At 35.6% G+C, this 18,714-nt stretch overlaps 2 protein-coding genes across 2 annotated transcripts; both read left to right on the top strand.

The window, feature by feature from the left end:
• The first annotated feature begins 12,738 nt into the window (after positions 1–12,738).
• On the top strand, positions 12,739–14,777 carry LOC113315380. The gene is made up of 3 exons (XM_026563670.1): positions 12,739–13,086; positions 13,847–14,559; positions 14,691–14,777. Exons 2-3 carry the CDS (start codon positions 13,864–13,866, stop codon positions 14,775–14,777), a joined length of 783 nt encoding a protein of 260 aa, XP_026419455.1. The 5' UTR covers positions 12,739–13,086; positions 13,847–13,863.
• LOC113319261 lies at positions 14,524–17,847 on the top strand. Its single transcript, XM_026567526.1, has 7 exons — positions 14,524–14,598; positions 14,691–14,860; positions 14,931–15,230; positions 15,317–15,427; positions 15,521–15,592; positions 15,666–15,878; positions 16,275–17,847. Exons 2-7 carry the CDS (start codon positions 14,831–14,833, stop codon positions 16,722–16,724), a joined length of 1,176 nt encoding a protein of 391 aa, XP_026423311.1. The 5' UTR covers positions 14,524–14,598; positions 14,691–14,830; the 3' UTR covers positions 16,725–17,847.
• Positions 17,848–18,714: the final 867 nt, after the last annotated feature.

Below are 18,714 nucleotides of genomic sequence, written 5' to 3'. Positions count from 1 at the left end.
AATAATTCGTGTAGAAGATATTTGACAGCAGCAGAAGTCGTGCAGAAGTAAAGAAGGAAAGAAAATCTCAAGTTTTTCCAAGAGAAATAATGAGAAGATATTTGCATTTAATCGGAGGATTTGAAGGTGTTATGAGTATAAATAGGCTTCACAGGATTCGTAGAAGTAACATCGAGAGTTTGGGGCAGAGACTGAGCGTAAAATAGGAGGTTGCAGAGTGAATCATCACCTGCAGGAAGAATAAGCCAGGAAGAAAATAAGACTGCAAACTACAGTCGTTATTTCTAGTGTCTTATTTTTCCTAGTGTCTTAAATTTTGTAACAGCCCATTGTAACAAGTAGCTTCAGTTTGCAACAAATATTGTAACAGTGATTTCTGTAACGCCTATACAGCGTTACAGATTCATTGTTTTATTAATAAAAACACCATTTGAGCTATAAATCATATTTTTTTGAGTGTGTTTTTATCATGAGAAGTTAGACCCCAACACTGGGTCGACGGAGGAAGCCGGACTTCATACATGGGTGAATTTGTTTTATTTTCTATTTGACTTTTGCACTTAATTAAAATAGAATTATGATTTGAAAAAATTAATTATTATTTTATTAGATGGGTCATGCTTGCTTAGATGTTTGATGTCCCATGCTTACGATTTATAACTAATGTTTGGAGAATCTACCTTGGCAAGAATAAGAGTCGATGTTGTTTTATTTGTCGAGCGATAATTGTTTGAGAATGAATAATTGAACCTATTGATATGAGTTTGGCCGAATCCTAGACCCAGTAACTCTTTATTTTATTCCTTTAAAATTAATCTTAACAAGTCTTATATTTCGAATCCTATTTACTAAAAAGAACAACGACAATCAAAAATCAGAATTAATGACAAGTATCTAGGAGCTCCTCTCTTCACTCACCAATCCAAGATAAAATGTTTTGAACATATTTTAAGAAAGCCAAAAGTTAGACTCAAACGTTGGAGTAGCAAACTTTTATCCCCAATAGGTAGAGGAGTATGCATTGAACATGTGGCTGACACTATGGCAACATACCAAATGGCGTACTTTGTCATCCCTAAAGAGATAATAAAAAAATGGACACGTTAAATAGAAACTTCTGGTGGGGTCACTCAGCGGATAGCATTAGAGGTTGGTGTCCTAAATCCTGGACCTCAATCTACACACCAATAGAAAATGGGGGTTTAGGTTTCAAACAAATCGAAAAGTTCAACCTATCCATGATCATAAAAACAGCCTGGAGAATGATGCAAAATCCAGATTCTCTCACCTCGAGAATTCTTAAATCCAAGCTTGTTCGTCAAGTTTAGTTTCCAAAACTATAAGTCTTGATTTATAGTCTACTTATAGCTAAGTCTCGCATTAGGATAGTAAGTGTAGTTGAGCATTGGAATCCACGGCGTTCATCGAATGAAGACAAAAAACTACTCAAGGGAACTTGTGGAACTTCATCAATAAAAGGTATGTGGAGACTTGAACTTATCTATCACTCAAAAGTATATCTACTCTATCTCCTATTTGAGACAAAAGTCGTATTGCTATATAGACTTCAATTATACACATTTGCTATTTCGAGCCGAGTTTATCTCGCTTATCTATTTCTCTAAATATGTGTTGGTAAGATTTCGCTTTAGCCAAGTTAATCTTTACTCATGACGAAAGTTATATTGATTATTTCAATAACTTGAAAATCGCTTTGATGAAAATACACTATTTTAACATCCTCTAAGAAAGTTTCAATGATTGAAATGAGAGTTTAGCACAAGTAACCATGTTTCGATATAAACATAGTGTGTTCTCACATTTGTGTAAAAGTCCAAAACTGGGAACCTAAAGTATGCGTACCCGTATGTGTACTGGCAGTTGTTGGAAATCAGGGTAAGTATGCGCACCCGTACGCATACTGGCAGAAGTTTCACGTCCGTGAATTTCTGCTAGATTTTGGAAGTAAAAAACAAACTCAATCCGGGTACTTAAGTATGCATACCCGTTTGCATACTTAAGCAGGTTACTTTCTAAAATCGGTTTGTTCATGAACTAAAACATCTATATAATAAGGAATACAATCTTTGCAAACCCTGGATATAATGTTCATGAATTCATTCGAGTGAATCAAAATCGATTTTGCTTCAATTGTGTCTTGTATACTTCTATGAGATCCAAGCAATTGAACAACTCTCTAACTAGTTCATTTGAGTCATTTGAACTAGTTATGGTAAAGATGAATAAGGTTGATATGAAAGTGCTCATATGGCTAAGCATTCGTTAAGTATTGTTGAACCAACTAAGTGTACATATTTAGGTACGGTTACTCAAACCTAAATGAAGTTACATTTCATTTGTGTGTAACAAGCTAAGTTCGATCTAACGTTTGAAATATATTAGCTTGAATCTAATTAGGTTTTCATCTAACGGTGAATATTGAATGCTTTGTTACCAAAGTAACTTATATTGAAACCCTGATTTGAAATCTATATAAAGGAGAACTCTAGAAACTGGGAAACTTAATCCTCACACCTCATGTATGATACTAGTTGTATAAGCTAGAGTCGATTCTCCTTTATCCTTAGGTTTTTCACGAAACCCTGTAGGTTAACGACTTGAAGACTTCATTGGGATTGTGAAGCCACACCCAACTATTTTCTTTGTAGTTGCGTGATCTGATCTTGTTGTTTTCTATCGTTATTGAGTATAATCGTAAGATTGGATTGAGATTTATATCTCCTATAGGCAAGATAAAAAAGTAGTCACAAACATCTCCGTCTCATCATTTGCGAGTCCAAAATCTCTTGTTTCGTTAACCGATTAAGATTATTGTGAGGTGATTGATAATACTAGGTTGTTCTTCGGGAATATAAGTCTGGGTTATCAATTGGTTCCTGTTCACCTTGATTTATCAAAAGACGGAACAAAAAATCGTAAGTATATCTGCGGGAGAAAAATTTATCTATTCAATAAACTTTTCTGTGTGAGGCAAACTTGTTTATCAAGTCTTCGATACTTTGGGTCATAGCAACTCTTAGTTGTGGGTAAGATCATCTAAGAGAATCAAGTGCGTAGTATCCTGCTGGGATCAGAGAAGTAAGGAGCGCAACTGTACCTTGAATCAGTGTGATTGATTAGGGTTCAACTACATTCCAGAACGAAGTTAGCTTTGTAGTAGTATAGTGTCTGTAACGGCTTAATACAATGTGGTTTTCAAATCTGGACTAGGTCCCAGGGTTTTTCTGCATTTGTGGTTTCCTCGTTAACAAAACTTCTGGCGTATGTGTTATTTCTTTTTCGCATTATATTTTGTTATATAATTGAAATATCAGAGGTTCTGCGTTAAATCAATCAATTGGTAAATATAACCTTTGGTTGTTGATTGAAATTGATTGATCCTTGAACGTTGGTCTTTTGTACCGTTCAAGTTATTTCCCTTGTATTCAATCAGACTCTCAAATTCTTATTTATTTGACTGTGGATTTAATTGAGAAATTGATATATAACTCTTTGATATACTTTTCTTAAGATTGAGTCTAACTGTCTAGTTGATTCTCTTGAAAGTATATTGTAGTTAGTCCATACAGATTGCTAAGTGAAATATTGGCTGAGGTTGTTAGACCCCCGCTTTTTCAGATGTCTTGTCCTATGATGTTAACAATGAAATATTAATTTTCCTAATGAAGTCCTTCCGCCCAATATTGTTCAAATATAATTGGTATCGACCTGAGCCAGAACACAACTAATCAAGACACCCTAACCTGGCCTCACACCAAGAAAGGAGTTCTGACAGTCAAATCTGTATACGAACATCTTATAAGAGATAGGACGGTAAACATTTACCAACCACCCCCACCCCCCTATGAATCCAATTTGGAGAAAGATTTGGGACTTGGATGTGCTGCCGCGTATAAAGGTGTTTATGTAGAAGTGTTATAGTGGTATATTACTTGTCAGCAGCAAACTGGGTAGATGGGTAACAACAATAGGCACCACATGCAGTTTGTGTGATACCTATCTGGATACAGATGAACAACCTCTTTATAGATGGCCATTTAGGAGATCACTCTAGTTCAGGGCTCAGTGTAGAATAAACAACAACAGTGAGAACGTTCAAAGATGGATAGAGTCTCAGATCAACAAAAAAGAAACTTGCCATATCTCTTGTGCGAGATAGAACCAGTTGTATGCACTTACACCATAGTTTATATGGAAATATAGGTATCTTAAGTGCTTCCCTAAAAAGAAACAACCTCATGTGGCTAATGTTAAACTCATAGAAAACCATATTAAAAACAGAAAAATAACCTCATAGAATTTGAAAAAGCGGTGGTCTAACAACCACACCCAATATTTCGTTCGACAATCTGTATACACTAACTCCAATATAATTCCAAGAAAATCAACTAGACAGTCAGACTCAATCAAGGAAAAACATTCAAGAGTTATATCTCAATTTCTCAACACAATCTGCAATCAAACAAATAGAAATATGTGTGCCCGATTGATATGAGAAATAACTTGAACGGTATCAAAAACCAATGTTCAAGTGTCAATCAATTTCAATCAACAACCAAAGGTCGGATTTACCAATTGATTGAACTACGCACAACCTGTGATATTTAAATTATATAAATAAATATAACGCGTAAAAGAAATAACACAGACACCAGAAGTTTTGTTAACGAGGAAACCGCAAATGCAGAAAAATCCCGGGACCTACTCCAGATTTGAACGCCATACTGTATTAAGCCTCTACAGACTCTAGCCTACTACAAGTTAACTTCGGACTGGAATATAATTGAGCCCTAACAAATCTCACACTGATTAAGGCATAGTCGCGTTCCTCACGTCTCTGAATGCCTGCAGGATTCTACGCACTTGATTCTCTTAGATAATCTCACTCACAACTAAGAGTTGATACGACCCAAAGTCGAAGACTTGATAAAAAAATATGTCTCCCACAGAAAATTCTTTTCTGATAGATAAATCTGTCTCCCACAGAAATACCTATGAAGTTTTGTTCCGTCTTTTAAAAAATCAAGGTGAGCATGAACCAATTGATAATCCGGTCTTATATTCCCGAAGAACATCCTAGAAATATCAATCACCTCACAATAACTTAACTATATGGTATTAGAACAAGTTATTGTGGAATCAGAAAGAATGATACGAAGAGCTTTGTGATTACTTTTTATATCTTTACCTATCGGAGATAAATCTCGAGCAGATTTTAGAGAAGATACTACTCAATACGACAGAACAAGTAAGACCAATACACGCAACTACAAAGAAAATAGTTGGGTCTGGCTTCAGAATCCCAATGAAGTCTTTAAATCGTTAACCTATAATGGTTTTAGGAAAAACCTAGGTTAAAGGAGAATCGACTCTAGTCACAACTAGTATCACACAGGTGGTGTGGGGATTAGGTTTCCCAGTTGTTAGAGTTTTCCAATCAGGGTTTGATACCTTTGAAACAAAGCAATCAATATTCACCGTTATATGAAAAACTGATTAAGATTCAATCTAAGTTTGTTTAAAACCAAATAAATATCTCTCTGTCGTTAGATGGTCTTAGTTGTTACACACAAATGAAATATACCTTCATTTAGCCATATGACCACTTTTATATTAACCACATTTATATTAACACTTATAGATCAAATGATAATCAAATGAATCTAATTGTGTTACTCGTATAATTGTTCAATTGTTTATATTCTCATAGAAGAAAAATTGAAGCAAAATCGGATTAATTCAAAAGAATCAATTCATCAACACTTTAGCCACTTTTTGCAAAGATTGCATTCCTTAATTTATAAGAGTATTTGTTCATGCGTATGAAATCATACTTAACCTATTTAAGAACTTAAACCAACTCAGTTTGCAAACGGGTACGCAAACTAAAGTTCCGGACTTTGATCTTTTCTGATAGTTCGCAAAAGGGTACGCATATTGTCGTTCCAGACCGAACTCAGGTGAAACAATTTGCAAACGGGTACGCAAACTTGGTTCCCGAACTTTAACATTGAAACCCGTTCTCATACGGGTATGCATACTTGGTTCCCGGGCCTGAATCATTCTGACAACAGTTTGCATACGTGTATGCATCCTGTGCAATATCCGGACAATGGATAATTGTTGTAAACTCCCATTTCAATCATTGAAACATCCTTAGAACACGACAATAGCTGTCTCACAAAAACTATTAACTTATAAGTAATTTTCAAGTGATCGAATGATTAATATGAAACATTCCGAGTCTACATCAAATGGATGTCTCACACAAATCATGTAAGCTACAAGGCATTTTTTATATGATCATCTTTTGACTCATTGTTTAGTTTCCAACAAATAAATTTTTTCCAACTAAACTCGTCAAGAATAATGATGAACGTAGTTAAAGCAAAAATCTTTCCAACACATATTTCGAGAAAGATATAAGCAAGTTAAACTCAACTCGAAATATCAAACGTGTATAATGTAACAGTCTATATAACTATATGACTTAGTCTCAATAGGAGATAGAATATAATAAATTTCTGAGTGATAGATGAGTTTAAGTCTACACATACCTTTTGTTGATGAAGTTCCTCCAAGATCCCCTTAGTAGATCTTCGTCTTCAATCGATGAATGCCATGAAGTCTAAATCTCAACTACACATTCTATCCTAATCCGAGACATAGCTATAAGTAGACTAGAAATAAAGACTTATAGTTTTGACACCTAAACTTGACAAACAAGCTTGAGATAACAACGCTTGCGAGTTCAACCGAGCAGTGCTCTGACAGAATTGACCTACAATAGAAATCCGAACATGGAACAATTACATCGATTACAAATCATGATACCCCGAAACAATTTATCTATGATTTGCTACAACGACTAGTATGTCCACTCTCGTATTGCTACTGTGGTAATTATTTTAACAGATGAACAAGGAACAACCAGGGACAAAGGGGACAAAGGGCCTTCTAGTACGAAGTAAGCTCATTAGAAGAAAAAAAAACACTGCAGGGCGGGCGGTTGCAGCAATGAAGTGGCATCAACAACAGAGGCACAAGATCCGCACTAAGAAAATATAAGAAAGTTAAGAGGGGATTTTCGAACCTGCCACCTCTAGTTTTAGCAATGAAGTGGCATCAACAACAGAGGCACATGATCTACACTAAGAAAATATAAGAAAGTTAAGGGGGGGGGGGGGGGGGGGGGGGGGGGGGGGGGGTTTCTAACCTCCCACCTGTGGCTTACTTGGACTAGGGTGAACCACTGTGTTGCGCTTTTCTTTTTGATATTAAATGGACTTATGTTAACTTTATATGAATATTATCTTCCCAAATGTAAGTAAACATTCGATTCAAACATCAACCATGAATCGACGCTTCACGCTTCAACATACGCATCGCTTCTTAAAAATGAAAAACAAGTCACGCTTCACTTCACACTTTCAAAATACCTTGGCCATAAGCATATTACAAACCGACGTATATAAAAGCATACTACCATCTCCAGAGGATGGGACATAAGAGTTAGCCATAGAATTATATTTTGTCTTCCAACCGTGCCTTAGGTAAATAAAATTAATCTATCTAAAATAACTGAATAATTTTACATTGTCATCAACCATAGCAACATTGGTAGTTCTTTAGGGAAACTTCCATTTAATCTTCATTTTCTTCATCACCTTTTTGTATACGACTAAAGGAATCACATCAATACTAAAGGAATCTACCAGTTCATGGTAGATTCGCTTCCAGTATAGTACCCGAAGTGTTTTCGAGAAATCTGAAGCAACTTGTACGAGTTGAAGCGTGACTCGCATGCTCCTGGGAACCTTAATATGAGGAGCTGGTCTTCTATTATATATGATGTTCCAAGAAAAGAAAAGAAATACGGAATGAGAACACAACTCTTGCTGTTAGTAGATGCATTACTTTATTATCCACACCAAAGCAACACACCCAGCATTAAACACATTTTAAAAAAACAAAAAGGAAAAGTTTCTAAAACTCAGAAAACTACCAAACCTCCCCAACGTTGGAAAGACAAAAATTGTGATCCAAAAGCATGCTTCCAACAGGGCTGTCTTATGCACTAGGCAATATAGGCGGCCGCTTAGAACCCCAAATAACTGGGGGCCCAATTATTATCTTTTTAGGTTCTAGGTATTATGGGACTTATAAGTGTTAGGAAATCATTTATTACAATTACTTAAACCATAGAAAAACTGTAACACTTGAAACAGCTATACTACTATTACTAAATTTTTTGATTTTGTTTAGGCGATTTTATGATAATCTACGAGCTTAGAACCCTAAAATCCAACAAAAAAGGTTGAACATTTTTGGACGGCTTTTGGTCATAGCCGGTTTAAAGTTATCACTTTAAATGTATAGATATATATCCCCTAAGCTGAAAAATAGTTTTGTCTCTAATTTGATAACCTATAAACAGTCCCCATATTTTAAGTTCGCCTAGAGCACTCCTACACGACCAACTTATTCAACTTTACCACGAGTGTAAATGTAAAAGTACAATAGTTGTGGTTCGTCCTATAATATCTTTGGTTTTATCTATTTGCCATCCACACTTTTCTCGTTTGCCGCACACATTAATTTCCACCCCTAAATATCCTATTTACCACTCAAGTACATTCTAAAATATCCAAAATACTACCTTCATATGTTTTGACTTTATTTTTTGCACCCTCTACTCTTTTTATACACCCCATATTATAAAACCCTATAACCCATAATTCTCACAACCGACGTCTCGTTTAATACTTATTTATCATAAGTTTCTTATCATCTGCTTGTTAATATAGATACAGTGATGAGGAAAAATTCAGAAGATTGAAAACATCCGACCCTTTTGTCTACTATTGACAACCACACTTACTTTAGTCGTATATATAAATCTCAAGGACTACCCAATACTTAATTGACCATAACTTTTGTTAGTCGTGCATGTATATGCTAGGTCGACTTTTTACAAGATTACTAATAGGGGGTTCTAAATTGCTTGGGGGTGTACCACATTACATATAAGACAAAACAACTACTTGTCTTTGGGTTGGTACACCCCTAAGTAAATTGGGACTCCTCATTAGCAGCCTTGACTGTTTCTGGACGACGACGGTTGTTTCAAGCAGTCATAGTCTGGACGACTACATCCGTTTTGGAAAATCGTGTTTTGACTGATTATCGGATTATGGAAAGTTAATTATATGACCTGAAATTCATTTACTTTAAGATTACTTCCATAGTTTATTTACATGCCAAGTATTATCCATTATCACAACAACCATAAATTTTCAATAGTTTGAATCTTTCAAATAATAGTTTACGGGTCATTAGCTTGTTTCTCAATGAATTAAACGATAGAAATTAATAGAATATTTTATTTTTCTGTTGTACCATGAATAGAAAAAAAATTAGTTTAGAGTGTGGTTTTCTATTAAAAAAGGAGATCGACAAAGAAGAAGATAAATTAACGAAGAAGAAGATAATAAAAATGATAATAATCATAGAAAAAAATAAAAGGAAAAATATCGTTTGGTCCCTTTTTAGGTGGGCCCATGTCTGTTTGATCCTTTGGTCAAACGCCTTTACTGTTTGGTCCATAATTATTTAAAAATATTAAACTGACAAAAATACCCTTCCGTATTAATTTTTATTTATTTTCTTATAGCAGTTCATTCTAGAAATGAAGTCCATACAAAAACCTAAAAAAACAGACTTCATTCCAGAAATGAAGTCCATATAACAACCTAAATAAACAGACTTCATTCCAGAAATGAACTCCATATAAAAACCTAAATAAACAGACTTCATTCCAGAAATGAACTCCATACAAAAACCTAAAAAACAGAGTTCGTTCCAGAAATGAAGTCCATATAAAAACCTAAAAAAACAGAGTTCATTCCAGAAATGAAATCCATATAACAACCTAAACAAACAGACTTCATTCCAGAAATGAACTCCATATAAAAACCTAAAAAAACAGAGTTCATTCCAGAAATGAAGTCCATATAAAAACAGAGTTCATTTCTAGAATGAAATCCATATAAAAGCAGAGTTCATTTCTGGAATAAACTGCAGCACCATCATCTTCGTCGTCTTCAACAACAGCAACAACATCTTCGTCTTCAAAAACACCATCGTCTTCATCATCAACGACAGTAGCAGTAGCAGATCTTTATCTTCTTCATCTTCTTCATCATCATCATCAAAATCAAGATTAACATCATCGTCTTCATCGTCAACAGCAGCAACAACAACATATCTTCATCTTCTTCATCATCTTCATCGTCAACAGCAGCAGAAAAAAGAAAATCAAGATTAACACCATCGTCTTCATCTTATTCTTCATCATCATCAAAATCAAGATTAACACCATCGTCTTCATCGTTAACATCAGCAACAACAATAAATCTTCATCTTCTTCATCATCTTCATCGTCAACAACAGCAGAAAAAAGAAAGAAAAAAACCCCAAAAAAATGTATTCAACAGTACCAACATCATCGTATTCATCGTCTACAACTACAAATCTAAATATCTAAATCGATTTTGACCTTCATCACCATCGTTTACAGCAGCAGGAAGAAAAATAAAAGAAAAAAAATGGAGACGCCATTAACAGGAGGAAAAAGAAGGAGAAAGAAAAAGAGATCGAGATTAGATCTGTAAAGATGAGAGAGAAAGTAAATCTGAGAATGATTTATCCTCTCTTACTTTTTGACTATATATATGGTCCTTATTCAAAAGGGTATTTCTGCCACTACAAGGTGACATTTACATCATCCATGACATCAGCTTAGGACCAAACCATAAATTTTAGGACCAAATTATAATTTATATTACCAAATAGGATCAAACAGACAATTGACTAGGTCCAGTGGACTAGACTGTCTCTAATATATTATTTGTAGGACCCATTGGTATTTCCTTGAAAAATAAAATTGAAAAGTTAAATTATTTTGAAAATTGAAATTGTGGGAGGGCGGCAACTAGGAAAAGCGAAGGTGGCAAATAGGTGAAGCCATATCTTTTTCTGAAATTGGATGCAAAAGGAAATTTTAATAAAGTGCCACACTTTCAATTTCATGTTTCAGAAAATGCCATCGTTTTTTTCAGAATTTATTTAATGCCACACATTTGACCTTTTCCATCCAAAAAAACTGTTGCCATCAGTTAGTGCATAGGTGGCAGTTATCCATCTTAGTAAAAGACATATACACCCTCAAATCTGTCACCAACTCACCAAACCCATTCAATTGAATCTTTCATAGACTCTACTGATTTCTCTAACCATGGTGACTAAAGCTCAACTAACCTACATAAACAATGAAAACTCTCAATTGTTCATACAAAACCATACACATTCGTATCGTTCCTTGTTTCTGCACTGATTCGTCATCTTTGCTCACTACTGCAACAACAACTCTACATTGCCGGCGTTCCCCAAACATTCGTACCCACATAAAAGATACCAGTGATCCACAGCCTGTGTTCCCCCTTTACATTACCTTCCAAACCGAGCCCTAGTCCCTCCAAACACGAGCATAGATATAGCAGCATTATACACTATAGCCTGCCATCGGACCATGGAAATAACACCAGTAGAGGACCACCTATGTACATCAGTTTCCGGACACATTTCTGGTTGAATTTTTGGACCAGAACATTACCCAAATCGCCAACAAATTCACATCCAAGTACTGTGTTACTGTTAACCCTTAAACCCATCTCAATCTTCTCAAAAACAACCACAATAAACCATCATTCCAGCAGCATAAACCTTCTTTCATTCAACTGGTTTACGTCTTCAAACTCCACCAGATCTGCCATCATCGACTCCAGCTCAATCCCTATCCTAATCTCCTCCATTAACATCATATCAATGACACGGAACATACCATTTCAATCCATTAAAACATCTATACAAATTCAGTTCATAACCCTGTAAAACAATCCACCAACACCATGCCAACTAGCTTAGCAGCATATTGCACTTCTGTGGACTGAATTCTAGCTCAAAATTCAACCAAAATCAGTCCCAGACTTAACCCAGTTCAGACCTCCACAAACAACTCATGGAAAATACCTCCACAAACAACTTTCAACAACATCCGTTGTACACAGGCTCAACTGATAGAAACTGAGCTTGAAGAGGTGAAGAAAAAGCCATTTAGGCCTTTTATCGAACACCTAATGTGTCATTCTCATCTTGTTGTAACATTGAACTTCTATAGCTTCTAAACTCACCGAAACACCTGCAAATTCAATTCACAACAAACCCATAGTTTAAAAACTATTCAACAATCATAAATCTCCAAATCTAGTCCCAATTATCAACCAACAACACCATTTTCACTGGTTCAATTGGTCTTCAAACTCCATCAACTGCTCAGCATTTCGAACTCATTTCAGCCTGGAAGTTGAGCTATAAAAGCTCTTGATAGACCCTGGCAGCTACTCGATCCATGGACTAATGACGCTTTAATTCAGTGAACACCAATACTAGTGACACAGAGTGAAGAAATTCAGTTGGAGGAGAAGATAAAAGATAAACCATTGGAGGAGATTATGAGGACAGTTAAGTAATTCCAACGCAAAAATTTGACCAGATCAGCCATAAATGACCAATAATATGGGCCTTGACGGAAATTATAACGGAAGTGTCATTTTATAAATTTTGAGAAAAACAAAGGCACTCTATTAAACCGGAAAACCAAAATGTAGCATTTTGTTAAAATTACCTAGAATCATTTGGGAATTGAGGGGGTGTAACAGAATACAAGCCCTAGAAACAACAAAACTGAAGGAATTTAAAGAATCTCCTGTGAAATCTATCGCTGTAGGCGAAGAATTTAAAGTTGTCATCTCAATCTAAAGCCAGACAAGTACTCAAAAATTGATATGTGAATAATCTGAAACCCATAAGAATCTACTGTGCCGTCCAGCTTTAAGGATCAGTCATTAACTTACTTTCCCTAAGCTTCATTTCACTACTCTCTCAATCTAAAGCCATTCAAGTACTCAGAATTGGTATCTCAATATCTACTCGAAATTCAATCAGGTAAAAATTCAAACTGGGGGACCAAAACGTGTTCTGGGTTTTAGTTTTTTTTCTTTTTTGATTGTCATTTAATTTTGTGTTTGAATTTCATTAGAGGGTTTGTAAATCTGTTTCTGATAGGTGTAGTATTACCAGCATTTAAGTTTTAAGATTGCTTTCAAAATTTTGTTAGATAGTTTTTCATTTCAGTGTAAAACTTATGAAATTGTTCCTCATTTATGTTACAGTTTAAAATATTTGTGTTAAGGAAGATATTAGGTATGGATATTCCCTTATTTGCGCAATATCTAAGGTTTCCTCATTTGCATGCAGTTCCCATAAGAAAGAGAACCTAGACATTTATATGGGCAGTTTGCCCATATAAATCCCTTCACAAGGTTTACGTTTAGAAATTTAGCAGGCACTTCTGGAAACCCTCCATATTCAAGGCGTCATGGTACTATATTATTCCTGGTGGATTAGATGAATTGATGATTTTCTTCAAATTAGTAGTTGATGCTATTTCTGGCCCATGAAGATCCAGTTTTCCGTTAAATTATTTTGAGTTTGTAATTGAAGACATTAGGACAATCAAACGAGTGCATTAATTTTTGTTTACGTACTAGTTGAGTTTTATACATTTTGACATGTTGATGTTAATCACCCTTTTAGATGAGTGAATAGGTTGCGCTACAAGTTCCAAATGTGTTGCACACTTCTGTTTGGATTTTGATTGAATATAGTATGCATATTTCAGATGTTTTTTATTTTCTGTTAACAGCTGAAGCTACATCAGATATGAAGCCGAAACCACGCTCTACATTTGTCAATCGCCAAAGGGCAAAAGAAATTGCGACTGATGCAGTGAATGAAAGACTCAACACCGTTGCTCCCAAGAAGAATAGGTCGTCAACAACTAAACCAAGCCCTGCATTCATCAATGGCACAATGGGAAAAGAAACTATGACTGATGGAGTGGATGATAGACTAGGCGCTGTAACTTGTAAGAGGCAGAGGACGTCAACAACAGTACCATGGTCTGCATCATTCATCAGTACTGATGCAGTGGATGAAAGACTCGAACCCGTTACTCTCAAGAGGCATAGGTCAACAACAGCACCATGCTCATTAGTGAATGGCCAATGGGAAAACGAAATTGTGACTGATGCAGTGGATGTAAGAATCAGCGCTGTTGCACTCGAGAAACAGAGGTCATCAACAACAAATCAACGTTGTGCATTTGTCAATGGAGGAAGGGAAAATGAAATTGTAACTGATGCGGAGGATGAAAGAATCAATGTTCTTTCTGACACTCTCGTTGCTTGGAGCGATATACGAGATGAAGATGCTGACATGTTTGATGCGGATGAAAATGGTGACATGCAACTGGAGAATGACCATGCAACTGACACTTATAACGAGTCTAACAGCGAAGACTACACCGGTACTAACCCAGGAATACTCATAACGAGTCTAACAGCGAAGACTACACCGGTAATAACCCAGGAATTACTTGTAGACCACCGGCACTAGGTGAGTACTTATGTCTGTAACTTAATAAGTAATTGTTTATTTTGCATGTTGTATGTAAATATAACTGTAATGTTTGAACACTACATTCACAGGTAGCCGCCAACAGATTATATTCGACAAATATGGGCGTTATTGTGATGTCGGGTCAGAACAATTTGCAAATGCTATCGGGAAGATAGTACGAGCATGATGTCCTCCTGCAATTGATAATTGGAAAATTGTTCCAGAGATAATGAAAGAAGATATATGGAAAAATCTTGTCGTGAGTGAATTTAATTTATTTATCTTAGAATCATTATGATCAGTACATGATATGGATGTTGTGTTTGCAGGCTGAATATGTCATACCTCAAGTTTATAAACCTAATATTTTATCAAGGGCTAGAATTTCTTGGAAAAATTGGAAGAGTCAACTTCGAGTAGAGATGGATAAACATGAAACTGTTGCTGAGAAGAAAATAAATATGCCAATACGTTTAATTACAAATAGAGAGGATTGGGAACGTTTTGTTGATTTCTGCAACACTGAAGAGGATAGGAAACGTCGCGCAATTGGTAAAAAATCTAGAGAAGCTCTTCAATTCCTTCATTCGACTGGGAGGACAGGACTTTTTCGGAAAATATACAACATGGTAAAGTCCTGTATGTCATTTATTTGTAGATTTTCGCTAACTCTTAGCTTTCACTGAAAAATGCCATTTTTTGCTATCTAATGTAGGAAAAAGAGAGTCCAACTGGTGAAGTTGACAGAGGTGTGGTATTTGTTGAAACCCATGTAACCAAGACTCTAAATAATCCCGAATCCTCCTCCATCTCAGATGTTAGACTTGTAAGATTAGGCATTTGCTTTGTCATGCTATTGGAATATCCATTCTTAGTTTATGTGGTTATATCATATATCTGAATTACATTGTCCTTGCAGAGAAAAATTAAAGAGCTTGTAGATGCTAATCCAAATGGTCAAAAAGATATCGACAATGATGCTGTCGCATTGGTTAGTGAGACAAAAACTTAAGTATTTACTCTCCACTGGTGACCCTTATTTTAAACAACTCCTTCTTTCTTAGATATGTGGACGTGATGGACATGGTCATGTAAGAGGCATGGGAGGAGGTCTGTCAAGGACTACTTTGCGTGCTTCAGCGCCAATTACAGAGACTCTTCGCAAAGTATTGCAAGAAAACAAGAGTATGCAGTCTGAAATCCATTTACTCAAAACACAGCATGGGACACGTATGCAAGATGGTGTATCTACATCATCAAATCAATCTGCACCTCAGGTAAAAATTTTATGTGAATTTCTTAAATTGAATGAACATAGCTGATTTAATAATTAATTCTGCACTAGAAACAACTCTTGCTATCCTTGGTTGCCCTTATGTTAGTAACTTCATATGCTTTGATTAGATTTAAATGTTGAGCTGCTTTTTATATGTAGAAGTGGTGCTGATGAACAGTTCATAATCGATCTGGAATGTAGAGTAATTTGCATTTTACAAAAAATTCAAGATTGCTGTTGTGGAATTGTTTGCTGGAGTTATTGGCGAACTTTCCGTATACCTGTAATGGAAATCAGAACTCATGTTTCGTAGACACCAAAACTCGTGATCTAATTCCACCTGCTGATCCAGCGATGAGTCTTACTGAATTTACACTGTTGGTTCTTATGGATGCAGGCACCTGATGAGTCCTACGTGCCTGCTAGTTCGTGTTTCATGAAGAACTTCAAAGGAAGAACCATTGTTTTAGGCCGTTTCAACACTGTTGATCCGGAAATGGAACATGTCTATAGTATAATTGTCGAAGAAATATATGATAGAGATGCTGAATTATTTGATAAAGACGGTAAGCTTGGAGATATTGTGATTGGTGGGGTGATTAATTGGCCAAAAGCATGTACTAAGCCTGCTAGTTTATGTTTCGTTAAAAATTTCAAAGGAAGAACCATTGCCTTAGGTAGTTACAACTCTGTTGATCCACCAATGGAACATGTCTACAGTGTGAAGGTCGAAGAAATATTCGACGAAGAATCAGAATTATTTGACGAAGATGGGAAGCTTGGAGATATTATGATTGATGACGTGATTAATTGGCCAAAAGCATGTGTTCAGTCATATCGACAATAAACCATGCTACAGAACAAAGGAAAATAGATCCAGAACTTAAAAAGGAGATCTGTAATGCATTGTTACATAAATTGGTTGTGCAGGAGTCAGTGCAGTGAGTGCACAAACTTTACTTAACATAAACAAGTAAAGAGAACCCTTTTTTTGTTGTATATTAATGGATCTCCTTGGACCAACTTCTGTATAAATGGGAAGGTGTAATTGGTACCATTTACTTAGTGGGTCTATCATTTTTTGTGTTTCCTTGTCCTGTAAGGCTGTAACCTTCTCATGTTTGTCACTGTTTTGGTGACTTGTTTTTCTAATGACTAGGTGGCAGGCACGCGCTCTTCGCGTGCAAAAGTAAATAAACTGTGTGGAGTTAATTTCTGGGCATCAACAGTCCAAGGTGTAAATAAGACACGTATCTCTGCAAACATGTGAGGTGGTAAGTTTTGGGGCGTACTCCCTCCTCGTTCATATGTTCAAGTGTGTGTGATAAGGCACTTCTATAAGTTACTTGGTTTTCTCCCAAAAAGAAAATCTAAAACTCTGTTTAGCTTTTTCTCCCTCCCAGTTTTATTGCTGCTGCACATGCACCACCATTCCAACAACCACCTCTCTCAGATTCATACTATGCCACCACCACTTTCATTCTTTTTGTCGCAAGTTATGCACGATGCACCTTTGATCTACCGTCCACCATTAGATCTAGAACTGAAACTTCACTCTTACATAGAAGAAGAAGCTTAGATATGGGTTTTGCTTGTATGGCTATTTTGATCATTTTTCAAGGACTGCTACTTTGTTGATTTTGTTTTTCAAGATTTTGATCTATGAGAAGAAGCAATCGGTGCATCCTTTTAATCTCTTCTTCTAATTAAAAATCTATGAATGTGATGAAATTTCAGATCAAATACGGGTCAATGGATTGGAGAAAGGAAGATGGGATCCGAATATTTAATTGCGTTCAAGTTACCGTGGTGCCCCTGCAATAATTTTTGATCTCTTTTAATGTATATATGAAAGCTAGGGTAAAATGGGAATATAATAATTTTCAGATATCTAGATTACCATTTAGTCCTCAAATAATATTTTCTCTTTTGTTTTAATGTTATACAATCAGGGGTAAAATTGTCCAAAATTTTTGCAGCTTCATTTTGCTACAGAAGGGTAGTTGGTTTTATATAATATAGAATAGAATAGATAGAATAGATTATAAAATTGAGCACCTCTATCTTTGCTCAACACTGTTGGCTGCTTTTTGCTGACCCGTTTTCTTGATAATTATCATCATATCTTCCATGTATTTTCTTTCTCACTCTCCTTGAAATTGAAATCTGATAGACTGTCACTATTGGAAGTTGGAACAACTAGTTTCCGTTATCTTGAATCTTGATTGGTTGAGAAGTTTAAAGAAAGACTTCTTCTGTAGTACGGTGAGAAATGGTCCCACGTGACCTTTTAATAGCTTTGCGTACCACTCTGTTTGTTAAAGAATCAAAAAGTAAAGCAAAAGATCATTCCAACACGAGGATGTTAAGAGCAGTTACTGGAGAGTGGTGGCAAGTTCCATCTGCTGCTCTATATGTAAAAATAGCTAATGACGTAACTTCTGTTTAATATTCTATGTATATATATTGTTCTTTGTCAAAAAAAAATAAAATAAAGAAATCATAGATGTTCATTTCAATCCCAATATGGACTCAACATCGATGACCAATCCAATAAATTTATCGGTTTTCCGAGTGAGATGGAAAAATAGATGTTAAAAACAACAAATTTGTCGGTTTTTTGTGTGAGATGGAAAAATATATGTTAAAACTCATAGCACGCATGCGTGATGCGCCTTTCAACTAAAAATATTTATTTACACACAAAGTAATTCCAACAAAAAATCAAATTTCTCATTTGATAATTTTTCAATCAAGAACTTAGGCGAACACTATGCTCATCTTCCTGTCTTTTCTCTTATTTTTAGAACTTTCCAACTCTTGATGTTTAGCGGGTT

The sequence above is a fragment of the Papaver somniferum genome, chromosome 10, assembly GCF_003573695.1.
Source record: "Papaver somniferum cultivar HN1 chromosome 10, ASM357369v1, whole genome shotgun sequence".
Lineage (NCBI taxonomy): Eukaryota > Viridiplantae > Streptophyta > Magnoliopsida > Ranunculales > Papaveraceae > Papaver > Papaver somniferum.
Note: the sequence above shows the minus strand (reverse complement) of the source record. Positions and strands in the feature narration are given on the sequence as shown.

Bases quoted from the DNA above. Each gene is read 5' to 3' on its own strand.
- LOC113319261 (XM_026567526.1), top strand. From the start codon at position 14,831: ATGAAAGAAGATATATGGAAAAATCTTGTC. The intron at 15,428-15,520 runs GTAAGATTAGGC...TTGTCCTTGCAG, and splicing joins CCATCTCAGATGTTAGACTT to AGAAAAATTAAAGAGCTTGT. The intron at 15,593-15,665 runs GTTAGTGAGACA...CTTCTTTCTTAG, and splicing joins ACAATGATGCTGTCGCATTG to ATATGTGGACGTGATGGACA.
- LOC113315380 (XM_026563670.1), top strand. From the start codon at position 13,864: ATGAAGCCGAAACCACGCTCTACATTTGTCAATCGCCAAAGGGCAAAA. The intron at 14,560-14,690 runs GTAATAACCCAG...CTACATTCACAG, and splicing joins TAACAGCGAAGACTACACCG to GTAGCCGCCAACAGATTATA.